The 27,994-nt window shown below is 41.2% G+C and overlaps 1 protein-coding gene across 7 annotated transcripts in view; it reads right to left on the reverse strand.

Moving 5' to 3' along the window:
• MAST4 (microtubule associated serine/threonine kinase family member 4) overlaps nt 1-27,994 on the reverse strand; it is a 269,856-nt gene that overhangs the window by 107,149 nt on the left and 134,713 nt on the right. For 3 of the 7 annotated variants that reach the window (XM_069880706.1, XM_069880705.1, XM_069880704.1), the window contains exons 1-2: nt 19,831-19,892; nt 15,258-15,338 (exon numbers count right to left, since the gene is read on the reverse strand). The exons of 2 other annotated variants lie outside the window; for them this stretch is intronic. In XM_069880706.1, coding sequence (XP_069736807.1) covers nt 15,258-15,338; nt 19,831-19,877 — 128 coding nt within the window. In that variant the 5' untranslated portion in view covers nt 19,878-19,892. Of the gene's footprint in view, nt 1-15,257; nt 15,339-19,830; nt 19,942-27,994 lie in introns of those variants that run through there. 2 more of the 7 variants (XM_069880713.1, XM_069880712.1) reach the window with 1 other exon arrangement.

Below are 27,994 nucleotides of genomic sequence, written 5' to 3' on the forward strand. Positions count from 1 at the left end.
GTTGTAAGAATAGTGAACTTCATGCTGCTTCTTCACACAAGAGCAGAGTTAGAGGCTCAAACTGCACAAGCCAGATGAAAAAGCAGGTTTAAATTATATAATCTTACCCACTGTAACACAGTGGATTTCCCATCACTGTGTATTTTACATGTTATACGACTTTCTGCCTAAAAAAATAATTACATGTTAAGCAAGAGTTAGAGGACATAAAAAATAGCAGACAAGGTTCTACAGCCTATTTTATATAGGCAGTCAAACTACCGATCTTATCAGTCTATTTAATCCTTAAAATGTACTAATTACTTTTGTATTACTATTTATTGCAATAATTGAAATCTTGCTCCCTCTAGTGGTTGCTATTGATGGTTGTTACCTTCCTTCGCTGATACCACACAATTTTCACTGTGGTATGTACACTGTAAAAGTAACTAGAAGAAATCACAGAAAACAGATAAGTATTTTGTGCAGGTACAAAGTATATCTGCCAAAGCTGTTTATAAATACATGTAAACACTAGTGCTCTAAATAGTTCCAAAGTAATATGCAAAATTCAAATTAATCTCCCACTGCTCTGGTTTATTATAGTTTGTTTAATACAAGCACATTTAGTAAAAGTAATGGTCCTAGCAGCTCTTCCCATTTCTGACAGGCTCTAAACGGATGCACAATATTAATTGGAAATTAAATATATTGTGTAGCCATCTTCACCAAGTACTGAAATTCACATCAGACAACATGATTTTTAACACAACATTTTGTGACCTGTAGGGGAGTGAGCCAACCAGGCTAACAACTGTGCTCTTTGCTCTGAACCCAGAGATCAGCGCCTCCTTCTGTCTATTTGGCAAATAGACAGTATAGAAGAGTTATTTCCCATTTTTATAACTGAATTTACATTTACCTTGGCAACTAGAGAAAGAATTACTACAGTTTAGAAGTGCAAGCTTATGTAGTAAGCAAGTCCAGAGAGGGAGAGAAAACAGACAACATCTGATATAAATGTCATCATTGAGCAACAAAGCTGGTGAAAGGGCTGGAGAACAGGCCTTATGAGGAGCGGCTGAGAGAGCTGGGGTTGTTTAGCCTGGAGAAGAGGAGGCTGAGGGGTGACCTCATTGCTCTCTACAACTACCTGAAAGGACGTTGTAGAGAGGAGGGTGCTGGCCTCTTCTCCCAAGTGACAGGGGACAGGACAAGAGGGAATGGCCTCAAGCTCCGACAGGGGAGGTTTAGGCTAGACGTTAGGAAAAAATTCTTTACAGAAAGGGTCATTGGGCACTGGCACAGGCTGCCCAGGGAGGTGGTTGAGTCACCTTCCCTGGAGGTGTTTAAGGCACGGGTGGACGAGGTGCTGAGGGATATGGTTTAGTGTTTGGTAGGAACGGTTGGACTCGGTGATCCGGTGGGTCTCTTCCAACCTGGTTATTCTGTGATTCTGTGATTTTCTGGACGCTGGGGTGCTTGGACCTTAACTTCATTATCAAAAACCATGGGGAGAGGGTGAGACAGAGGTGGGTGGGAAATACATAGCCAGTATTAATCTATCCAGCCATGTTTTTCAAGCGTCTTTTTGTCAGCACTTACCAGCATCCTAAGAGGATCACACCATGTTTTTAAACCAATAATTAACCATTTCTGTGGCTGCAGTACCACCGGTATAAATGCGAAGGTAGATGTGTTGTCCAACAAATATGCAGAACTGTAGTAAAATTTCCATGGTTCGGGCCACTGATGTGAAGCAGTCATAGACTTAAGTGATTTGCTTCATTGCACTGGCTCAGACACTTTAAATACTTGCACCTTGTTGCCTTCGGGGGGCGTTGCCTCCGGAGGCGTGGCGACCTGGTTCAGGAACGACACGGTGACCAAACCCAGGTCACTCGGTCCATAAGCTCACAGACACCAATGTGGTGGACGGCAAATGGTGTTTATTGATACGTAACACAGCCTTATATAGCCTGGGCTTACGACGTCACTTCCGTCTGCTTACATCATGAACTAATACGCAATTGGCTACCCGGGAGGGGGTCCTACCTTTCCGTACATCGCGAGATCTTCCGACCGCCGGGCCTTAGCTACCCACAGCACCTTCTCCTGACCTCACACATCCAGCCATATGCATCTTTTAAAATTAACAGCCATAGCATATATAGCAAATCATATTATCTTTATGGATCAAGGTGAAATTCATAAATAATTTCTTAAGAAAATGTGGATAACACTGCTTTTCTAAAACAGTATGCACTTAGCTATTGTTATACATTCTGCTATTGTTATACATTCTGCATCGCAGCTGCATAAGCCATATTTTATGAATAAAAAACCTCTTAGTTCAAACGTAGTAATTAAAAGAAAATAGAAGATTTAAACTTTTGGGGTTTTAAACTGTAAACTTAAAAATGTGTTATTTGAAGTTTAAACCCAATTAGTTCCAAGAGACTGTATAAATATTACATATAGCATATCATCTCTCTTCTATCTTTTTAAGATGAAAATATTCATAACCAATTTCTTTTACTAAGGGAAACATTGTTAAAAATAGAGTTTGAAATACAGCTGTAAAAAAAGACTGTTCAGTATTTGTACATTTTCTGCAGCTCTGTTTTCCTTTAATAATTTTCTGACATATGGAAAAGAAAATCCAAAACCTACTGCCTTCAGACAGAAGGGTAGTTAGGTGTAATAGTTTCTAGTGCCATCACAGCATTCTGGTTTGAAGAACTCCAAACAACTTACTCCTACAAGAGGAATACTCCTTCTTCTACAGAGCCATTTCCTTGTGCTCAGCTCTGCCCCAGGCCACCCCATTTCTGTAACTCACCAAGCAGAGGAATAGAGTTAAGCAACTCTCTATGCAGAAGTCAAATGAACTAGGGAAGGAAATCAAGCGCAATTCCTGTTCGATGGCATTCAGCCCTGACAGGTCTGAGAAAGCTGTCATCATGAGTTGTAACTTTCCTCATTTTTATAACACTTTTTTGAGAGGGAGGTAAGTCTAACAGAGGTCGGTACAGTGAAACACCCAGTATGTCAATCCAAGTCTAAATAGATCAGTTCCGGTAATACTGAATTTAAAAGCAGTTATTCAGCATAAATGCTGTCTTCGGTGCAACAGAAAACTTCATCAGCTGTAATACACACTGAACATCTTAAATGAATCACCCAATTAGCACAAGACTGTTGACTACAGATCCATTACAGGTCTCTGTCAGAGCAAGGAAATCAAACGTTCCTCCTCAGCACTGGCAAGTACTGTATGTACTTCAGATATTTTAAACACACAATTTAATTTCAAATCCTAATTTAAATCACAGTGAAATAAAAATCAGGTGCTAAGAATTCAGAGCTTTGCAGTATATCTACCCAAGTAACACCATTTCGTGAGCTTTTCCCTGCATTCACCTGGCTTCATGCTTCAGCTGATCTGTGCGATGGATCTGTCGTCAGCAGAACAATGTGAAATGGAGCACCCTATGCAGTGCAAGTGGTCAAACTGTAAGTCGGGGACATATGAAGTTAAAAGGTTTAACATTATGTTTAAAAGAATGTTATGTGGACTGACCATTAACACTACCCTTGTTATTTCGAACAATGAGCTGAGCACACAGCACTGCAAGTTGGTAACATCCTTAAATCTCTTTACACATCCTAACTGCTCTCCTACTCAAAAGGCCAAATAAAAAATAATACTTCTCTTCCAGCACATATCCCACAGTTTATATCTCAATTTCTGAATAAACCTCATTACACTCAGCTCACTCAGCACACTAGCATGGCCATGGGGTTTTCTGAACAGTCAACTACCCTGTTCCTCTGATGGTGCTGCTGCTGAATATTCCGAACCATACTACATGCAGTAGTAGCAGCGCCCCCTCTGCTGCCAAATCACAGGGAGCCGCAGAATTAACTGCATAGAAAGAAGGTAATTTCACAGAAACAGAATGGAAACTAAGCATCTAAAAGTGTGACAGCACTAAAGCTTATTTTAATTGGTTACGCTTGACAAAGCATGAGAGAAAACCCTCAAAATGAAGGCCAAAATACTAAAAATGATCTCATGGCTAAGATGCCTCAGGGTCTAAGTCATTTAACCTCCGTTTGTGCTCCAGTTCTCCACCTGTAAAGCAAAGATAAAAAAGCCCTATGCTTTGTGGGAGTGCAGTGAATGTAATTCCAGAAATATTTACATTAAATATTCAGATACTAAAAAAGGCTGACAATAGCAGGGAGATCATCTTCAGGCTGACCACTCTATGGATTCAGAAGTACTGAATGAATTCTACAATTCCCTTCTCCCTGCAGACAAAGACCACGCAAACAGAAGACTCAGACGAGTTAAGAAACAGTCTTAAATCACTCTCACACACACACCGGGGACAATGACAAGAATCAAGAATGATGACATGGCAAGTCAGAGACTTCCACCTTCCACCCCCAGACAGGCAGACACACTTTAGTTTTAGCTATGCAGAAGCAAGAATGTGCATCGTTGTTCTGTAGCAGACAAACTAAAATCAGCACCACCAGTGTCACCAAAACACTGTCAAAACTATGTAAAACAAAGGCATGCAGGATCAACACAACCTGTGCTAGCTGTCTTATCTCCACCATCACAGAAAACTATCAGTAATAGTGGAAATAAGGGAGTGAATTGCTCAGGTTCCAAAGAGCAGTTCAAGCCACTGTCTAAGAGCTGTAATTTCACTGATATCAGAAAACCTGATAATTCCATTAATGTAACTGCAGAGGACGTTAGTTTAAAACATCTGTCACTTCAAACATACATTCTTTGCATGTCAGCAATAACAAAAAACAATCTCAAAATGCTTTCAACTTTTGATAAGCCTCTCCTTTTACTATCTCCAGTCATATCTGGACATGGCCTGCCACATTTAATATTGACAAATAATTACCCCAACATATTCCACCAAAGGTATATCCTATTCTCCATCCTGCTCTTCCTCAACATCTACACTTGATATCTTCTCTTATGAATATGTAGAAGTGTGCATCAGTCCAGTGGCAGACGGCACATGGAGAGCCAAAATGTTCTCCTGGCAAAGAAACTGCAGTATGGAGGTGAAGAAGGAACATATCAGATTGCTCATATTGAAAGAGCTGGCTTCAGTTCACAGAATCACAGAATAACCAGGTTGGAAGAGACCCACCGGATCACCGAGTCCAACCGTAAGTTGATATGTATCTATACAAGAACTTGTCATAATCCCCTCCTCCCATGTACTACAACGATTTTTAGGTAAATTTCCAGATTTTATTACCATGGGAGGTCACAGAGCATTAACCACCTTCCCAAACTCACCAGCATGTTTTCCAGTGTACTTGCCAACAGAACAACAACAACCAGACTACAACGTCTAAAATATATTTTAAGAACTTCCAGGCTGCTACAGTTGTAATCTGAGGTCCCACAGATAAATAATCTACAAACCTTTTGCTGTGCTTTAGGCCCACTTCTGGTCACTGTTTAATTCTCCATCAAATTGCAAATTCTTCCTCCTGTACAAGCAGCATTCATGTTACCTCCAACCCAAGAACTCCTCTTCGAGCAATCTCCCTTCTCTGCCTTCAAGGAACATGTTTTGGCTGTAAGCCACACTTACCAGGTAGCCCTGAGGCTCCAAGCTCCCATACTGCTCTACTTAAGTACTACTGTGTTCAAGCCGTTAACCACAAACCCTCTTCTCTTTTCTAGCCCAAAGAAGGCCTTGCTGATTTTTCCTAACAGCAGGTCCCAAAGAGCAGAAAAAGCAGCTTCCATTACTACTGGCATAAAGAGAGAAGAAGCCACACTTCTGCTCTATGACTGCAGCTTTCTTACTGGTAGGAAATAATTTTGCAGGCTTGGGTCATTCCCTCTCACAGTCTAGAAAGCTAACAGCCAGTGTGCTGTGGAGTGCCCAGTAGACAGGAGCACCTGAATGTTCTAGGACTAGCTCACAAAGTCATACTGCTCATCAAGTCAGACATCACAACCCAGAACAGTGACACTGTTGTCACACAACACAACACGTTGACAAATACACCCATTTGAAAGCAAAGTTACTAGGAGATGTGAGACAATAACAGATTTGAGTTGCTGTCACTTTAACATCAGGCTCCTCAATACCTCCTGCTTCCCAGCACTATGCTCTAACCCTGGATTAGCTTCAAGGTCTGCTAAGAAAACGGGTGGGTCAGTAGTAGGTGGAATCCATTCCTCAGAGCTGCTTAGGGCTACGTTCACTACACAGGCTCTTGGACCATGCTGTGCATTTAGAACAGGCCAGTTACATCTCATCTCATAGCAAACGATGGAGTCACTGAGAAAGTGGATCAGTTTGTGTCCAAATCATGCCACAAGCTGTCGTGCCCTCACAATATGCAAGGGAACTGCTCTTCTGTTTAAAGTCAAGAGACTAAATTGCTCTTTGGATCAGAAACACTAGCCATCCCTGTCCTAACCACCGGTACATCTCATGGATCAAGATGATAAACTAGCTGAAACTGACATCAGGGAAAGGGTTGCTAAGTCTCAAACATAGCAGTTTGGTGACATTCTTCAGTCTTCTACAGCTGCAAGGCACTGCCTCTAGAAATCTACAACTTCTGAAATGATTAGAGGCAAGCAACGAGGTATCTGAAAAACAAAAGGACAAAGAAGATTTCTACTTCTAGAGGGACTGGGTCACAGGCTTCTTCATTCCTATTTACCACTTCATTTCCAAAACCCTGATTTTTAAAGACTTTTTAGATTTCCAGCTGTGAAATTATCACTTTAATAGTATTCAAGAATAAGCTAATACCAAAGCAAGATGCTTTCCCTAAGGGATGATCAACTTTCATTGCAAAACAATTCAGCCTGCATACCAGTGGAAACAAGTTGTACTCTGTACAACAGAAATAATGAAGCACTCAGAAAAAGACCACTGTAGGGACAAGCAGTGCCTTTCCAAAACACACCTTTTTCTGCATTCCTCATTTAAGTATCAAGAATCTCAAAGCATTTCTTCAGGTGGAATTGTATATCGTAGGAAAGCCTGATGTGTGTGCAGTGCTAGTTTCTGTTCTGCATCTTTTCTTATCAAGGTGCAACAGAACAATGCAGATACCACATAATGCTGCAGTGTTGGCACAGAGCAAAGTAGAGAATTTCCACCTCAAGAATTTAGCTGCAGGATTGGGAACTCATACAAGGACTAGCTGAACTTGGTCACTGTTCTATACAAAGACAGGAGAATTTCTGAACTTGGGGTAATAAGAGGGGAATTACATCAGGAAACACTTCTGGAGGAAGTGAGCTTCTGCTACCAGAACAAACTTCCAAAGACAAGAAAAAGACAACTGGCAGGCTAACATAGCAGTTTCTCTATATCTGCAAGAATTGACTAGCAACAAACTACAGACAGCAGCCATATTTTGGACACTAAATGCACTATGAGTTCAAGACTTTTTAAATGCTTTCCTATTAAGTCAGATGAGTACAATTATGAAGCCGCACTACAGAAATCTGAATTTTACGTGCAGTTGAGACAACTGAGCCTCAGGACACAGTCATTACTAATAGATATGTCACCATCTGACAAGCAAAGCCTCTAGGTCAACAGGAACAGACACTACAGTGACTAATGATTGCTGTTAGCAGGTAATTTGCATGTTCATGAAACTGCGGTATGACAGCTGTGAAGAGACTAGACTGTCCTTTCGCAGGTACATTTCAAGACTTTTCTAGCACTATTTTCACATATACAATGCGGATCAGTCATTCAAATTTTAATCATTTCCTTGGCTTGGAGTAATTTGTTAACACTACGCATGGAGTACTCAACTCACCTAGTCTCTACATGGCCCCAAGCAGAGCTCCACACTGTCCTCTCTCCTTTTCTCCAATTTCTAATTTAGGTATGGAATATTTTTTGTAAATATTATAAAGTTCCACTTTTTTTCAAACTGAAAATGGGAGGGTGGGGGAAACAGCACAAAAAAACCCAAACCCCAAACTCATCTTGCTTTCATTTTACTTTCACCTTTCAAACAAGTCACAGGGGATGTGATTAGAAGCGTGTAACAGTTAAGAGAAACAACAATTTGACTCAAAGGTAAACAACAATCTGCACAGAAAGTAATGCCAGGTTTTGTTTTAAAAAGGGGGTTATACCAGGTCATTTGTCTTTAGGAGCTGTACAACAAATTGCTCATGGATTAGCCAGTTAACACACATTTTAGACTTCAAAACTAAGTAGTCTGAAAAGCACATCAAATTACAGTAAAAGCTAACATTATGAGGCTACATCTCAGTGGAAAACAAGTCTAGAAAGAAACACTACTTCAGAAAGTAGTAAAGTAGTTCAAGGAATCCCCATTCAGGTCATTCCTATGAGTGTGCAGCTTTCAGAGACGTTAAAGACATTTTTTTCAACCAATATTTTGTATATAAATGAAAACTCTCTCCTCTCTTCTCTCTCCAGACCCAGTGCTCCCGTGTTACAGCACCACCCTATAATCACTGTAATTTACAAACTCAAATTCATATTACCTTCTCAAAATGCTCAGAAAGCCTAACCTGCTACTGTCAAAATTTAACATTCAACAGTACATCAAAGAACACAACCCAAAAGGCCAAAAAATTTAATAAAACTAGCACACAACTGCTTTCAGATGATTTTGTGTGAGTTCAGGGAAAGGAGATCAACAAATTGGCATTTGAAGTCATTCAGATGAGCTCTCTCCCATCTTTTATACTGCCACAGAAAACAGCTGTCACAAGAACTTTCCTTGATTTCCTAAGATGCACCTTACAACCTCACATAGGCACGGGGTTGGGGGGGGTGAAGGGGGGAAGCAAAAAAAAAAAAAAAAAGAAAAAAAATAAGAAAAACATGGAAGTACAGCAAAGAACTATATTTCTGGTAAGTTCTCTCAAATTCTGTTATCCGTCCTTCCCACATGGAATATGCTTTAGGAAGAAGGGACTGCTTGCTGTTCTTGCTTTCCTTGATCTAAAAATACATATAAATAAATATTTCTTCTGAACAACATCAAGTAGCACAAGCCACAAACCAAATTGCCATATTCCACATAAGTTTTCATAGACATATACATGAATGCAGTTTTCTCCTGGGAGTTTTTAAAAAATGTACTTAAAACCAAATCTTCATGATATCACCAAATTAAGTTTTACTCTTATGCTACTCCAGAAGCTGCACAAAATATCACTGCAGCACAGGCCTTGCCTGGCCTCTCCAATTCCACATCTGTGTGTGCTTAGAAAATCTGCACTTTCTTTAGCGCCAGCCAAAAAAACCCACATGGGATCAGCAATTCACACACCCAAACCCATCTTGGGTGGCAAACCAACAGTAACTGTGCACCAGGGGACACATGCTCACAGATTACAGCCGTGCAGCTCCTGCAGTTCTCAACTGGAGCCTCATTTACACCTGTGCAGCCCCATTAAGAAACTAACAGACTCAAACATATATAACTGACTGACACTCAATAAAATACTGATGATTCACAAGCAAAAAAAGAAACTAAATCTTGTCCTCTGCTGAGTCTATGCCACAATTACACACACATGAAGTTGTTTCCCTTTTTCCATTTTCTGAATTCCCAATGGAAACACTTCTCCCTTTGACCTGCCACAGTTCTTAATACAGGAGAATATGGGAAACAGAGGAGGAAGATGTGTTATCTCTGGTTCAATAAAAGCTCCCAGACAGAGTTAAAAGAACAGCAAGGACATAAACAACAACTTTGGAGTAAACTACTTTTGGAGGAGAAAGCCAAAGACTAATTTATTTCACCTTGAGGAGCTCGTGCTTTATGGTAGGTGTTCATGAATGCTAATCATGTTATTCTGAGAGATGAAACAGCAGATTTTCCTCATTTTAAACAAAAATGAATAGTTTAGTAGAGAAATGGAGCCAAGCAATTCTTTACTGCATTCACGTCAGCCCTTGTCATGACCTTCCTGTTTCTGGGTAGCAAATCAACAACTTCATTTTTCAGCATAACCTCAAGGTCAACGTACTTTCTACTCATCTCAGAAAGCAAAGGTGGAATAAATTTTAAAAGGAAAAAATGTCTACTTCATCATCCCTGGGTAAGGCAGCTGTAGTACCGAGACACAGAGAAAGGAGGTATCCTCTCACATACACACCTGTGTCTTTTAAAACCTTAAGATCCAAAACGTAGCAGTTCTACAGTAGATTACCTGGAAGAAAAGGAAAGACTCCAAGACCAGAAAAGTCCAAATTTAATTGCTAACTCGTCTAGAAGAATTTTGCTCTTCCTTGAGAGGACTACATCATGCATTCGCATGAGTACCTTCTCATCACCGAGCAAATACTAATAACTTCCTCTTCTGCCGTATTCAATGTCTGGTCTACCTAGACTAAATGCCTACACCAGATTTAATCAGTAACCAGTATGTACAACAGCTGTCACCTTGGCTGTTGCTCAGGTCTGAGCAGGTGGATTTTGGAGCTCCAGCACAGCGCTGTCCAAGGAGGTGCTCTCACATCAGTGGAGCGCCAACACAGGCACACTTTGCCACTGCCACCTATGGCACCAAAAACTGCCCCCTTTCTCCCTCCCCACTCCTCTCCTAAGGCAGGCCTGTTCTCACCTGCAGTACAGATTCAACTTGGGGTGCAGCCACGCTATCACAAGAGCTAACACACAAGCGTCAGAGCACAGCTGCAGTGACAGGGGCAAGAGCAAGACTGGTTAGGCTGTTCAAGTCCACAGAAGCTATTTTGTCATTCAGCACCGCAGCTGCCCTATGTGGCCCAGCCCAGCCATCTCACACCACAAAAAATAAGTGAAGAACAACCACACAACTTTCCTCCCCACCGAAACACAGGAGTATTAAGTTTAAAAACAATGCTATTGCCTCTTGTAATGTAAACGCTAAACAGCAACCTAAATTCTCACTGTCCACTACATTTTTCAAATGGGTGCACATGCTCACATGTGCACACACCATCACAGAAAGATACAAAACACTTAGAAGCTCTTTAAGCATGCCTACTTTCAGAACAGCAATAAAGAATTACTAGAAATTATCCTGCTTATTTTTCTACCAGATCCTTCCATTTCACAGAGGGTTTCATGAAACAGACTAATACAGTTGTAGAAAGTACCTATTTTAAGCTGTCTTTATCAGATTCAGGGACACAGGAATGTTGAGGGAAAGGTAAGAGACAAGAAGCAGGCAGAGGGAGCAAACACCAACAACTAGACACCAACTAGATTTCTATGTCTGTATTCAACAATTTGGTATATGAATTTAAACCACTTAAACAATTTCAGGTAAAATTATACAGTTAATTTTGAATTTTTATAAAATAAAAATATATGGTATTAATTATTCCTTGGGCTTGTATTGGTTCCTCATTCATATTACATATTCGGTTACATTTAATGAAAATGTGAATGTCAACATTTTTTGGCTATATCCACATAGAAAAACCAGCAAGTGGCTAAAAATCTCCAAGCTATCCGTGGCACTAAAATATTTATTTTCTTTCAATTCAGTGCTAGCTATACTTCTAATTGCTGCTTTTGGTAACACATGTAATCAACTGACAACATGACCCCATGTAAAACATACTGTTTAACATGGAACCTTCACAAGCCTCCAAGAGAACAGACAATACTATCAAAGATGTAGTTAATAATCCTCATTTACCTTCCTGCTGACTAAGTTTTCAATACTGAACTGGATTTTCATTAAAAAATAGGATAGTCTATAAAAAAAATTTAAAACGATAAAAAAGTACGACTATAAACATGGACTTTTTTTACTCATCTCCTTCTTTTCTGAGGCTTCAGAGTGAATCCTTCTGATCCACTCACCAGGGTGAGAAGGTTAGCAACACTTGTGTCTGTCTGCACAATACCAGGAATTCATGCAATCCTCACACTCTTCAGTCAAGGCTTTCTGGAAACTTCACCACAATCCTGAGTTCTTTTGAGAAACTAGGATCTTTATATCACCAAAACCCTGCCTAAGAATGCGGATGATCAGAAGTTCAAATTAGCTTTCTGTATGAAAGACTTCTTTCCAATCCTGCCTACAAGCATTAAATTTCTTTACATTTCTGTAAATGTCCAAAGGCAGGAAAGAACTAACTAAAGCAACATGTTGTACACAACTCAAGCAGAGCCAAAACACCAACCAGGATATACTGGTTATGAACTACAGCACTCAAAGGCGGTAAATGCAAATTCTCACGGGATCCCTATTCCACGTAGACAACAGCAGAACTGCTGTCATGATTACATGTTTGAGTTTTACAGACGCTTTCTTCCCAGTCCAGTATCAGTGGCATCAGTAAAGCAAAAGGTTGAGCAAAAAATTCCTTCTGTTTACAATCACCATCTCCACCAAGTAAGCTCAAATGCATGTTATTCTACATTTTTTTATTTTATTATTTCTACTTGCTTTATCTTTTTTATTTGAAGCTACTAAAACTTCTCACACTTAGTGTTTCCTTCTAGTCTTCTTTCAATACTTTAAGAACTTCATTCTCCAATACTATCACAAAGGACACCAAATTATCCAAAGCAAATAAACACACTCTGAAATTATGTTAGAAGCATAAGTACCTTTAAATTTCTTGCTAGGTGTACTCCACTATTCAAGTTATCTTTGCTTTTCTTTCCTTGCAAATCTGCCAGTTTCATTATTAATTAGCACTAAAATAGTATATACTTTCCCCCTTCAAAGTTTTAAGTTTTTAGATGACCCATGCAGCAGACACAAATTTGATGGGAAAAGTCTGCCTCACTGCCTGTAATGCTGCCTGTAATTTGAAAAACCTCCATGCCGTATCCTGTCTGAGCAGTATCAGAAAAATACAGGCAGCTTCACATTGCACCACCAGGCTCTGCCACCAGGTACTTCCATTCACAGGACTGCAATGTTTGTTTTAAAACGACCTTCATTATCTAAATGACAAAAGGTTCCCTTAGACTACTACTGTATGCAACAACTGCTGTAAGCAGAATATCAACAAAAAAACGTCGCCTAAGGAGCAGCTGCACAAAGTCAAAGGCCACGAGGGAGATGAGCCAGCATTCTAAAGATATGATACCACAGGAAAATCCTACCCATTCACTCTGGTAAGGCTCCCATGATGCTAACACTTCTGAATATGAGTAGAAGTAGTCACACTAAAATAATTCCTCTCCTCCCACATATGGAGTACTCTGAGCTAACGGAAGAGGAAATGCTAATTACTTGTATATCCTGAACACCAAAACATATGTTCTTCCCTGTTAGCCTAGGTCAAGCTTGAACGGTACTAATAACTAAAACACTTGCTGTTCAACACACCAACAGTCCTCTACAGCTACAGCAAAGACTGAGAATGAATCAAGCTTCTTAAAATTTCCATTCCAGGGAAAACTCAACCATTCTGGCAAAGCTTTAGATGCATTTTACAACAAAACAGTCCAAGAAAAATGCCTGGGAATGTTGACATTTTACATCAAAATCCAGGGAGGAGATTTTACATTAAGCAGTATCAATTCAAGTCCATTTCTTCAAAATTCATCAGAAGAGTTTGGTCTCAGTGACCTCCATCACAGATGACTCAGCATTGTTGGGAGCCTCTGCTCCCAGCAAGGGGAAAGAAAAGCCTGGAGGGTCCTGCTTCCAAAGACCATAAAAACACTGAGGGCTGTATCCATTGAACACTTTGCATGGCAGGACATTCACTTATCTGGACACACAGTTTAGCAGGTTACAAAAATTAAAAATTTTGTAAATAGCTTATTGATTCAAAAAAAGCCTGACATTTTGAAAAGGAGGACTTTCTCCTCCACAGAGTCATTTGTTTTGGCTGTATAAAATGAAGACATGATTAGAAAATGTTAGCTTTTACAAGCATTCCCTACCACTAGATAAACTCCACAGAATATGTTGATTTTGCTGATAATACGTCAACAAACAACATGAAAGTGTTTTCACTGAGAAAAGAAAGTATGTTTCTTTAAATTGCACTGAAAAATGAACAAATGAGAGATTCTCATCCCATTACAATATTTCAGAAACATGTACCCAGTCACAAAGTTATTGCTCCTTTTTTCAGTGTCACATGAAGCCTGGATAGGCCTCTCGCATAATAGTTTCTTTTTAACTTTAAAAGTCTGCTGAAGTAGATTAAATTCATCCACACAACTCTATCCTCTGCCATGCTGCATTCAAGAGGTAGTACTAACAAGCACAACTGCACCTTATTATATCATTCAACGAGGTGGAAGCTCTCTAAGAGTCTTTCATCCTCATATTACCAAGTGAGACCTTTGATCAAAATTAACAGGGTTTTTAAACCCATGAGGCATCAATAACTCATTAGTAACTCATTTAAAAAACTACTGAGAGGGACCTCAGTAACTCACACCTATGAGATCCCTGGCTTGCAGTTTCATTTTTTTGCGTTAAAAATAAAAATAAGGAAGAAAAAAAGCCATTCCTCTGTATTGGAAACAACCTTCAATTATTATTTGTTATGATGATTTTACCATAATAACAAGTGTTATACAGTATTTTTTGATCAATCCATAGTTTTCTGATCTCATAAAAATAACTGTCTTTCTGACAAGTACGAAAAAAACACTCTACTGAATAAATTTGGGAGTAAGAGAAAGAAGAGTGAGAAGTATGTTGTACCGGGATGCTTAAGGCTCATTTAAAACATTACTGTACTAGGAACAAGGCTTAAAATTCTCCTAGCCCTGAAAAAGAAACAGTCCCACCAATGTACTATACATGACTTCACATTCTTCTAAATGGATGTGCATCTCTGATACTCAACTCTCCTCATATCTGGCATCAGTAAGCAAACTACTTCTCAGGTAGGCAAAAAATAACAATGCGTTTCATGAATCACCCTCATTTCTGAACTCACCTTAAATTTTTTACATAACAGAGTACAGTTACGGGTGTGATGACAGGAAGCAAACTATAACATTTCAACAGCAGAAACATTCCTAAGCAAACAGTCAAAGCAACACAGAATTCTGCATCAATACCTTGGATCTCTGTACTGGGTCTCAAAATACGGATAATCCCGTATTTTTTACCATAGAATATTTAACTTCAGAACAACAGCTGGTCAAGTAAAACATATTTCAGATTACAGAGACATATTTAGTTTTCTTCAAGTTTCCCTTTGCAATTTTTTTTTGTTGTTGTCAGGTTTTGGATGCAGAAGGAAAAAATCAACAACGGAAGTTCACTCGCTTACCTCCAAAAATGAAAAGCGAACAGAGGACTGCATGGACTGCAGGGGCTTGTTGGGGTTGGGCTCAGGCTCCTTGGGGTGAGACTGCAAGTTAAAATAATGTCATCTCTAGTGAACAGAAGGTTTAGCAAGAGTTGCATGTTTTAGCGTAGGAGCTAGGAAAGGAGTTTCAGTTAGAGCCAAAACAGCTCTATCCTCCTGAATGAAGTGATTGGCTGTAGCCACTCAGTTTTTGACTTAATATGAAACTGATACAAATAAAAACAAATATGAAACCTGATGCTGATACATATACTTTACTATATTAAACTCTCTCCATGAACAATATTTGCATACATAATCCACAAAGAGGGGGGAAGACTGGTAACTCGTTCCAGACTTCTAAGCATTTCTAAACAAGACATGTAGTGGGGACATTTTTCTTTCAAAAAACCTTAGAGGTTTTTTTAAAAGTCCTTGATATGCAAATCAGATTTATGAAAAACAAAAGGAAAACTAAAATTGATTATGAGCTTTCATCAGCAATATGAAAATTGTGTTGAAGATTTCCAATTTGAGAGCCTAAAATGTGGGGAAGCTATAAAAATTTAGAAGGGCCTTAGCTAGGCAGCATTAATTTCCATCAATTTCACTATTAAATGTTCCCTCACAAATACAAAGTCCTTTATCTAGGTCATCAAATATGGATATAAACAACTCATTGGGCTCTTGGAGGTGCCTTCAAGAACCTGCCTCAAGTTCACCTCCGTTCAAAAGGTCTCTCAGTAATAACAGTCCACCAGACAGACCTCACAGATGCTCTTTTAAGACATACTCACGCAGTCACAGCTTTTGTCCCCATGAAATTTTTATTGTTTTAAAACAGGTTTACCAGCATGCCTTTTGCTGCAGTTAACTGAAGTTACCTGTTCAAGACGTCATGGACCTTTGCCTTCTGTGCAGATTAAGAGGAGGTAGAAGCTTACTGGGAACTTTTCTGGATCATCCTCATAAAACTTTTTCTACTATGTGCCAGAGCCTTGCAGCCAGTCAACACAAGCTCACCTGTCCTATCCCCAGGGGAGATGCCGATGGCAAATGTAATAAGCACAGCTATCTCCCACCCTAACATTTGTTTGCAGTTGCATGACACTGAGCCAGATTTTAAAACTTTCACATCAAAACCTTTCAAGGGAGATAACTGATCCTTTTTTTTTTTTTCCTGAAAACTTCAGCAGGAACAGTTTACTATTTCTAAAACAGATTAGGGACAACATTTTTCTGACATGGTACATTCTTGCAACCTTTCCTTCTTGAGATGCTTTGCAAAGGACATGAAGCTTGGCAGGGACATGCAGAATCAAGGTGGGTGTGGGTGTTGCTTTTGCTGTTTTCTGAGAAGGCTACAGACTTAAAGCAAGCTCCTCTGGCTGCTGGCTGTCCTTGCATAATCCCTGAATTGCCTACAGCCCAGCTAGATATAAACTAGCTGGATTTCAGCTGCAGGCTAGCTGTGCTAGCACAACAGTATGTCTAAGCTAATAAGCACTATTAAGAGCCACTGGCTCAATATATCACTCCGAAAATGGTTAAACTGAACCCAGGCTCACATCAGTCAGCCCATGAAGGTCTGTGGATAAAGGTATGGATAGAGAGACCCAGATTTCTGCTGTTTCACTGGGGCACTCTGTTTTACTGGACTGACGTGCCACAACATGGGCTGGCAAGACCTTCGTGTACGATAAGTACAGGCTTTCAAGAAGTTTTTCTGTAGTTATAAGCTCTACCTGCTTTTTCTCTTACTCTCCACTACAGGTCTGCTGTGGCAGAGCAAGCAGTTCATCCCAATTTGTGTGTCTGTCAGCGTGGCCCTCACTGACTACAGGCTGGAAAACTCTCCTGTGCTGTACCAGCAGTGCTCACGCTGCTGTTCCTGGAGGCTCACAGCAAGGGACAAAGGCAGATGATGCAGACAGCAATCAGCCTCCAGCAGGATCAGAAGCAGGGTGGGAAGCTGACACTGATCAAAGAGAATCCAGGTGGAGGGAGAAGAACTGGCACCAGCTGGCCAGAAGGCACGGGAGTACGGCAGGGAGAGGGCATGGATCTGCTATGGAGTAATGACTGAAGGCAAGGAACCTACTACGGCCACTGTAGTGAAAAGGAGAGGATTAAAAAACAGGCCTGTCACTGAATGAGAAGAACACTAACTTCAGACCCCAGAATGAGATTCCTAAGTCACTCTGCTATAAGCAAACCCTACTGACGCCCAATGGCAAAGCACATCTTCCCCTCTAGGGAATGGCACATACACAGCAGGTGGAAGTCCTACACCTGCTAGTAATTACTCTTATTATTCCTCATATCCATTACTGTAACACACCAGAGTTGGTCACGGAGCCAACTCTCAGGGCGTTCAATATCAAATGTGCTTCTATTATGGCACCGAGTGATGACACTGGAGTGTCACTCCAGTTCTTCTACGGAACTTGCTTTTCAGCTTTTCTTTTTTAAGACCTATGAATTACATGCAAACACCTGTTAAAATAAATTATCACAGTGCATGTGCACAAGACTGACAGGCAGCCTTAATTCTTACATTTACTAAATTTGGAATGCTTCAATGTGGATCCTTAATATTCTTTGAAAGAGCTTTCTGCAAGTAATGAATATGAACTAGAATGATTGTACTAATTTCTCAGAGAGACAATGTAATTCTAGTCCCAATATTTAAAATGCATTGAAAGAAAATTCATGAGAATCAGAAAGCAAAGAATGTTTGAAGGAATAAATTGGATTTTTTTCCCCCAAGATATGTGCTTTATATAGATGATCGAAAATAAGAATTTGGGAAACATGACTTTAGTCTGCATTGACTCAACTCTGACAAATCATAAGAGAATGACTCTATAGGAATCATTAACTGCCAACAACCAGGATATGATTCTTTCTTTTTTGTAAAGGTAAATTAAGTTTATAAAGTAGCAGGTGTGATGGCAAAAGAAGGCCTAATATATTAATATATCCAGTTTAGCAAAACCAACAATCAGTGCTGAATTTAAAACATAATTATCACTTTTGTCAGTACTAAATATTGTCAAAATGTGGCAAAGCAACTGTAATTACATTAGGTTACCATGAAAAAGGAGGAAGCAGTAAGTAATTATATTACAAAAACACACACATAGGTTGAAAAAAAACAGTAACATAAATAATGTTTCATCCTTTGCAGTTAGTGATGTTATTCTGACACAATGATTACATAATTCAGTGAAGACTGATGTAAAAATACTTAAATTGCCACATGTCAATAGGAGTATAATTATCAATTATTCATGGAACCACTTTAACGAGCTGCCTGATAAGACCGTTCCTCCAAAGCTCCTGAGAAAATAGCAAGGCTTTTCTTTTTCATAAAAATATCTAGAGCTTAGTCTGCTCCCACTGCTCTCAGCAGACGATGCCAGATTGAAAAGCAGAATTTCTCTCTGACATTTCACAAACATAGTTCTGGGGAACCCAATATAACACCTACATTTGTTCCTTGGAATAAAGTGCTCTGTTACTTTCATGTGATTATTAGAATAAATTATTTGCTATGCTGCTCACTTTCCTATAGCCCTCTCTTTAAAACATGGCATGTCAGAGATAATACCTTTCACAGCTAAATAACTTTACCACAGGCATCTGCAGCATTGACTTTTATTTTTCTCCAGTAAGAACGGGGAAGTCCTAGGGAATACTAAAGGATCTGACGTAACCCTATCTATTCACCTAGATAAAATTAGCAAGTTCTCATGGTGACTAGAACATGCATACATACATGCCTGACATGTCAACGTAGACCGTAGGTATGTATGTACAGAAATAAATACTAACAAATACTATTTGGTTTGACTAACAAATCATGGGTTAACATATGCTGGCATTTATGAACAAAAGGCTATACTTACTATCATAGCAAATTAAAATTAAATATTTTCATGCACTTACTCTTTAAATAGCTAAAAGCACACAAATTAGCTAATCAGTTTTAAGCGAATACCAAGTAAACATACTGCTAAATTAGGTAAACATACTTACTGCAGAGACTATCAGGAATCCTCTAGAATGTCAATACAGTTCATTAGTTTAGTTACATGTGTAAAGTATGTCTTGTTCCCGATGGATTTTTACAAAGAGCATTTCTATAATGCTTTCATCTCTCACAGTGCTCTCTATTATTCAGCAGAGATAGAGGCCCTTCTAAAAGGCAGCACTGGGATAAATAAACAGTAACAGAGAGCTTGAGAGAAAGACAGATACCATGGCCTAATGACAGATTCTTCCCCTACAAGCTGACAGGATGCTCCGTGCACCAAGATGCAGTAACTTTAAATAAGCAGAAATGCTTTCTTTTCAAATGTACTGCAATATCCTGGCTCCAGGCTTGCACATTTGCTGAAACCAACTGCAATGCATTTAAAACATGTTCCTTCAACCTGGAGCTGCAGTGCTCCCGGACTGTCAGCACAAACGTACGTTAAACAGCTCCGGGTTGCACGAAAGCTGGCATCATGCAGAAACCATTAAAATATTAAAGACAGACAATACTTACTCCAAGGTCAGCCCTGGAATTTGTAGCCTTTCCCGCTGAGCTTTCATTGCTGTTATGTGTTAGCACAATCTATTGTAACCATGACACACATTCACTGGCAGCATTCTGGCGATGACAGAGAGCCAAAATGAACCACTATAAAGGAACGGACTAACAATCTCTTGGGGGTAGGGGGAGGACCGCAAGTTTGGGTCCTTCCACCTCTAGCTGTCACGAAGAGCTGCCGGCTGCCTCTCTCAGGTTAGCACCAGCGCACGCTGCGCCAGTTTTGTGAAGCCAACGGCACCTTCAGTTGTGCACATAAAGTAATTCATCCTCAGTATTTTGCAGCAGGAGCCGCCACGCCGACACACACGCGCACACACACACACCGCACCGCGGAGGAAGGAGAGGTTCCCCTTGCTACGCCAGCCCACAGCACAAAAAAAAAAAAAAAGCCTCTATGCTTAAGACAGTTTCTCTCAGCAAATGTCAAACATTCACCACCCACTCTGATCCTGCCGAATAGGATTTAGCCATCTTGTTCAAGTCACAATATCCCTTTCCTTGGTAAACAGACAGGCAGTTTCTGCAGTAATAAACCAGCAAACCATTGAATGAAAAAACAAGCTCTTCTCCTTTAACAGCGAAAATTAATTGCCAATGCATGTGAAGAAAATATATTCTTGTAACACTGAGGTTAACAGAAAGGTAAAAGTTACCACTCTGTTCTGCTGTGACTGAGCTTGAAGCCTAAAGGGAAATAATCTAGAATTTTTAAGGTTGAGAGCCAGACCTAGAAACTGCAGAGAGGTGTATCAAATTAAGTTATGTTACCTTTAAACCTGAAACATAAACCAATACACAACAGTTCATAAGGATAGTACATAAAAAAGGGAATATAATTAAATTAAAACCAGCATCCTACACAGCAGCACTGACCTAAAACTATCTCTTAGCCTGAGGTTATCCTTTTAACAAATAAATATTGTGAATTGTTCCATGAGGACTAATAAATTTTTTTAACGCTCTATAAAACACTATGGAAAGCAACGGGACTGTGCAAGTACTTATTTTTTCAGCATTTAAGAGCTAGAATATTTTATCTCACCCACATAGTTTTCCTGAGCGATTCTTAATTTGCACCTCTTGAGCTCTGGCCCTGCTCCAGGAATGGAGAACTTATGCGGACTAGCCAAAGCACAAGACCAAATGAGCTCCTGGCTTTTGGGTCCCTGGCTCATTTTTTGAAGAAATTACTGAGCTCATGGGTACAGAGCTGTGGGTTTCAGGGACAGAGGGAAATCTTGATATGGAAACTGCTGAACTGGATTTGGTGAGCTACATTGTTCTTTCAACCCCACAGTAAAAAAAAAAAAAAATCATTATTTCTCTCTTTTCTTCCTTCTGCATTTTCTATGTATTGCTACCGGGAAGTATTTTAAATTTAAGTTATGAATTACCTAAAGCCTTCACCTACAGACACTGAAAACAAAACTGAAGGATACCCAGAAGTACACATTTGAATTTGTAAAACACAACAGACATCTGGATTCTGATTACTAAGATGAGACCCCAGGAAGTTCTAAAGTCTCCTATCTCCTGAAAGAATGGGGAAGGACTATATACAAGGGGTTCATTTCAACATCACAAACCCTGATGGGTGAATTCACAGATTTGCAGGGGCACACATATCACTTATATGCCCAACTCTGACTGGTTCTGTTGAAACACATTCTTCAAATTTTACTCAGAACACAGCAAAACATCATTATTTTGGAAAAAACAGAACAAGAATCACCTGTCTAACAGTCAAACAGCCCCAACACAGAACTACTGGGTGAAGCTGTCCATGCCTACAGGTTTCTTCATGACAGAAAATGGAAATAGCCATTTAGAAATAGAAATTTAACAAGAGGCAAGCACAATACAGCCACAGGCCTCTGGCTATCCCCTATCAGCCAAGGACAGGCAACTCCCTATTCCCATTGCTCAATACGTCTCAAACCAAGCTTTGTTCCCTTAAAATTCCTATGATAAAATCTTTTGTACATACGACTTCTTCAGCCACTTAAAATATCTGTTTTTCAGAAAATTTTAACACAAATTATGGCTGTGTGGACACCACACATCCATACATCTATGTAAGCCTTATATAATGTTCAAAGGGCTTAACTTTGCATGTAATAGACTTCACTTAGGCACTTCTATGTATAACACATACAAAACAACAAAGTACTTAATTTTTGTGGTATCAAGTTGTTAAATTCTCACTGAAGGCACAGAAAGTAGAAAACTGTGTAATACTCCTAGAAGGACAGCCAGGTCTGCTGAACCAGGACACTATCAAAACTATTTCTGTATACAAACCAAGAAAAGGACCAGCTTGGAAGGAGAAGGTTTGCTTCCTTCGAAAACACTATACAAATTTTACAAGTTAATCCTATAATGCAAACTTTAACACTGGGGTGAATGGAAGAGAAGACCACAGTCAAGGCGGGATTTTTCCACTGTTCTTAAAGCTGCAAAATGATGAAAAACAAAACTGTCACTAAACATCGCTTTAAACACTACAATTAGACAGTAGGTGTACTTTACCCGCAGGAAGACTGACAGCTTGTCTTGTCTAAAGGAGGATGAGTTGGACTGGCAACAGGGCACAACAGCTTAAATATAAGCAACTGTATATAAAGGCTATTGTAAGACCATATTAAATCAACGTCTCTCTTAAGCTAATTCATGCAGGCACTTCATACCACATTAACACTAAATTATACTAAGCAGAGACTGAGCTATGAGTTGACTTCGAACATTCTTCTTTTATACATTTTGCTTGATCCAGACTCAAGTTTGGAAAATCATGGTTTACTGAAAGAGAGATTAATACATAGCAGGAGATCAAATTCTGCCCACCGTTACAGTCTTACAGTTTTTGCAGGAGTAAATGGGAATTGTTTCACATACCTCTTCTAGTCACATGGCAGAGACCAGAAACATACACTCTTGGTTCAGGATATAACATAAGGTTTCAGTACATAAAACAAATAAAAAGAAAAATAAAAACTCCAGCCAACCAAAAAAACTCGTAACAGCTATTCAAGTTTGTACATCACATTCTTCTAACACTATGGGGTACAGAGGTACCAGACTATCCACAGCTGAGGAAGATGACAAAGCAAGGAAGATGTTACTCCATGAGAAAAACAAATTCGTTTTAAGAGGACTTCAACTTCCTGAAGAATTCCCTTGAACATCATCTGCTTTCCTCCATCCTCAAGAGAGACAATCCTCACAGCAGCACCAAGGACCCCCGTTGTGTTCCATGCCCCTTTTAATAGCACATATAAAAGGAACACTTACATTGCAAATTATTATCTAGATTAACCTGAAAATACTGATAAATTTGACCTATATTGATAAAACTTCCACAGAGAAACCTTCTCATCTGTTAAGAATCCAAAACAGAAAGTCATAAATAGCACTGAAGGCCTTTAAGAATTGTACTCCTTTGCAAATATAAGCTCTGGTCTCCTAGGTCTAAGGATGAAAACCAAATTTAAAATATGAAATACAGGAATACATGGTTAAAACCAAACAAACCCAGCAAACCACAGTGCAATGTTTTATTTCCTTGAAACACAAACCTGGAAGTCTCTTCTTCCACATGACAGTTAAGAAGTTGAGTATTCTGTACTGCCATATCACAGTTAAGCAATTAAATACTCTATGTAGCTGTTGACCATGCTTGCTTTTTCTCTTAATTGATGGTAATGCACAAAACCCATTAAAAGCGCAGGTGCCTCTGGCTTTCATTAGTCTCTAACAGTAATTAATACTCGTGTAAAGAGAAAGTCAGGGCATTTTTTGGTTCTGCATGCATTCTTGGCTGATGTTTTCCAAAGGTACTCAAGAGTTATTAAACAACTCTCAAGGAACAATGACAATAAACACCTTTATGTGACAGTCTTTGAATCAAAGATCTTTTAATCTGAATTTCTACCACCTAATCGTCTTAGCACACTATTTCAGACATTTATGCATTTCCAGAAAACACAGTCTGTTTAGCAATACTTAGATATTCAATGTTCAATTCTCCCCTCTCAAACAGAATCACTAGGTTGGAAAAGACCTCCAGGATCATCAAGTCCAACCATTCCCATCAATCACTAAATCATGCCCCTTCACACCTCATCCACCCATCTTTGAAACACCTCTAGGGAAGGTGACTCAACCACCTCCCTGGGCAGCCTGTTCCAGTGCCCAATGACACTTCCTGTGAAAAATTTTTTTCTCATGTCCAGCTTGAACCTCCCCTGGTGGAGCTTGGGGCCACTGCCCCTTGTCCTGTTCCCTGTCTTTTGGGAGAAGAGGCCAGCTCCCTCCTCTCCACAACCTCCTTTCAGGTAGTTGTAGAGAGCAATAAGGTCTCCTCTCAGCCTTCTCTTCTCCAGGCTAAACAACCCCAGCTCTCTCAGCTGCTCCTCATAAGACCTGTTCTCCAGCCCCTTCACCAGCTTTGTTGCTCTCCTCTGGACTCGCTCCAGAGCCTCAACATCCTTCTTGTGGTGAGGGGCTGTCAAAATCCAGACTCACAAGCCACACGCTCGTGTCCGGCCCTGACCTGGGGGGAAGTGGATTCATTTGTCTGTGTGGTGATCCAGAGGCCAATAAGGTCACTCCCAGGGTGAATATCAAAAGCAGTATTTATTTCTGGCTCCGGCAAACATAAACACACCAATACACTGGGGTGCACAGCTGAGAAATGGGGGTACAACCACCCAAAGTTACATAAACAAATCCCCAAACACAGCCCAGGTCCCTCAGATGTACACCATACATCTGTACACCAGACGTACACCATAAGGTGACAGGAGAGAGACACAGAGAAAGAGAGAGAAGGGGAAGGAAAGGAATCAACTCATCTACGGCAGCAGCAGATCTCGGGAACACGTGCTGACAGCAGCAGCTTCGTCCAGGCCGTGTGGTCCAGGCTGGTCCAATCAAAGCATGGGAGTAAGAGCGAGGATGGGAGTGAGAGCGAGAGACCGGTTGCCCCGCCTGGTTCCTTGAGAGTCCTTTTTTACAGACCATCTGACCCCCATTTGCACGCGTCTTTTGGGAGGGTCTGGCCTGGGCCATCCAACGGCTTGAGGAAGGGGGAGCGGAGGCAGCACCTCCCTGCATCCTCTCTCCCCACTGCAGCCACCTCTGGATCCCAAGCTCAGCCCAGCCAAGGAGAGCCGTGCCTGCTCCTGCACCGACCTTCTGAACTCAGCACACAAGCGTGCAGTCTTCAGACAAAATGTTTAAGGCAAAGAGACAAACAGTCTGACTTTACAGGGGCCCAGAACCAAACACAGTATTCAAGGAGCGGTCTCACCAGTGAAGAGTACAGGGGGAAAGTAACCTCCCTGGACCTGCTGGCCACGCGGTTTCTGATCCAAGCCAAGATGCCATTGGCCTTCTTGGCCACCTGGGCACACTGCTGGCTCATGTTCAGTTGCTGTCAACCAACACCCCCAGGTCCCTCTCCTCCAGGCAGCTTTCCAGACAGACTTCTCCTAGTCTGTAGCACTGCACAGGGTTGTTGTGCCCCAAGTGCAGGACCCGGCATTTGGCCTTGTTAAACCTCATGCCACTGGACTCTGCCCAGCGGTCCAGCCTGTTCAGATCCCTTTGCAGAGCCTCCCTACCCTCCAGCAGATCCACGCCTCCACCCAGCTTAGTGTCGTCCACAAACTTGCTAAGGGTGCACTCGATGCCTTCATCCAGGTCATTGATAAAGACATTGAACAGGGCTGGACCCAGCACTGAGCCCTGGGGAACCCCACTTGTCACTGGCCTCCAGCTGGATTTCACACCATTTCCCACCACTCTCTGGGCCCGGCCAGCCAACCAGTTTTCCACCCAGGAGAGTGTGCGCCTGTCCAGGCCAGAGGCTGACAGTTTCCCAAGCAGAATGCTGTGAGAAACTGTGTCAAAGGCTTTACTGAAGTCCAGGAAGATACATCCACAGCCTTTCCCTCATCCAGTATGCGGGTCACTTCGTCATAGAAGGCGATCAGGTTAGTTTGGCAAGACCGGGCTTTCATGAACCCGTGTCGACTGGGCCTGATCACCCGGTTCTCTTGCATGTGCTTCATGACAGCACTCAAGATCACCTGCTCCGTGACTTTCCCTGGCACTGAGGTCAGACTGACAGGCCTGTAGTTCCCTGGATCCCCCCTGCTACCTTTCTTGTAGATGGGCACAACATCAGCCAGCCTCCAGTCCAGTGGAACTTCCCCTGTGAGCCTGACTCCAAACCTGGTGTAAGGAGCAAAACTTCGGGTTCTTTGATCATGGACTGGCTCACACACCTCCAGGCTTCCTTAACAGGGATGGGGCAAGCTTGTCTCCTAGGGGTACTAAAATATTCACTAAAAATCTAGCAGGGCTCATAAACAGAGCTTTAAATTAGATTTGAAGGGGGAGGGGGACAAAACTAGGCTAGTCAGGAGTGAGCCTGGAAGTGGAACTCCAGTGCCTGAGAGATGGTGTAATGGCAAGGACCACCAGTATGTCACCACAGAGCAAGTGGGGGCGAGTACAGCTGGTGATGGAAAGGATGAAATCGGCACTGAAGGGTTAGTTAATACAAGGACCAGTCAATTGGGAATGAACACTACTCCCTTTATGAGGGCTGAGGGTTCACCAGCCCAGCTGAGGTGCATTTACACCAGTGCACGCAGCATGGGCAATAGGCAAGAGGAGTTGGAACTTACTGTAGGGCAAGGAGACTATGATGTAGTTGCCATCATGGAAACGTGGTGGGATGACTGGTATAACTGGAGTACAGCTATGGTGGGGTATAAACTCTTCAGGCGGGACAGGAAGGGTAGGAGAGGTGGTGGGGTAGCCCTGTATGTTAGAGAGAGCTTTGATACCCTTGAGATTCATTGTGGTGATGACGGGATTGAGTGCCTGTGGGTTAAAATCAGAGGAGCCCACAAGAAGGCAGATTTTGTGATGGGAGTTTGTTATAGACCACCCAGCCAAGAAGAAGCAGCTGATGAGCTCTTCTATAAACAACTGGGAGAAGTCTCAAGGTCGCTAGGTATTGTCCTTGTGGGAGACTTCAGTCTACCAGATATCTGCTGGAAGTACAATAGAGCAGGAAGGAAGTAGTCTAGGAGGTTCCTGGGATGCGTGGAAGACAACTCCCTCAAACAACTAGTGAGTGAATCGACAAGAGAAGGTGCCCTCCTGGACCTGCTGTTTGTGAACAGAGAAGGCCTTGTGGGAGGTGTGACAGTCAGAGGATGCCTGGGACAAAGTGATCATGACATGGTAGAATTTTCAGTTGTAGGTGAGGTGAGGAAGGGGATTAGCAGAACAGTCACATTAAACTTCCAGCGGGCACACTTCGGACTGTTCAGAAGGCTGGTTGGCAAAGTCCCATGGGAGACAGTCCTTAAGGGCAAGGGAGCCCATGAGGGCTGGGTGCTCTTCAAAAAGGAAATCCTAGCAGCTCAGGAGAAAGCCATCCCCGTGTTCCGGAAAAGGAGCCGGTCGCAAAAAGAACCAGATTGGTTGAGCAGGGAGATCTTGAGGGACATCAAAAAGAAGAGGAATGTCTATGAACTTTTGAAGAAGGGACAGGCATCTTGGGTGGACTACAGGGAGGAAGTGAAATTGTGCAGAGAAAAAATCAGGAGGGCTAAAGCCCAACTAGAGCTCAGTCAGCTGGCCAAGTCTGTGAAAGATAACAAAAAATCTTTGTATAAATATATTAACAATAAAAGGAGGACCATGGAGAATACTCAGTCCCTACTGGATGCAAATGAAACAACTGTGATAAAGGATGAGGTCAAGGCTGAGGTACTTAATGCCTTCTTTGCCTCAGTCTTTAATAGTAAGGAAAGTTGTTCCCTGTGTGTACATACCCAGGAGTTAGAGGAGCAGAACAAAGCTCCCATGATTCAAGAGGAGGATGTTAGAGACTTGCTTGTCCAGGCAGACACCACCAGCCCATGGGGCTGAATGGGATCCACCCTAGAGTATTGAGAGAGCTGGCGAATGTGCTTGCTAAACCCCTTTCCATCATCTTCCAACAGTCCTGGCTGACAGGGGAAGTTCCACTGGACTGGAGGCTGGCTGATGTTGTGCCCATCTACCAGAAGGGTCACAGCGGGGGATCCAGGGA

The sequence above is a fragment of the Phaenicophaeus curvirostris genome, chromosome Z, assembly GCF_032191515.1.
Source record: "Phaenicophaeus curvirostris isolate KB17595 chromosome Z, BPBGC_Pcur_1.0, whole genome shotgun sequence".
Lineage (NCBI taxonomy): Eukaryota > Metazoa > Chordata > Aves > Cuculiformes > Cuculidae > Phaenicophaeus > Phaenicophaeus curvirostris.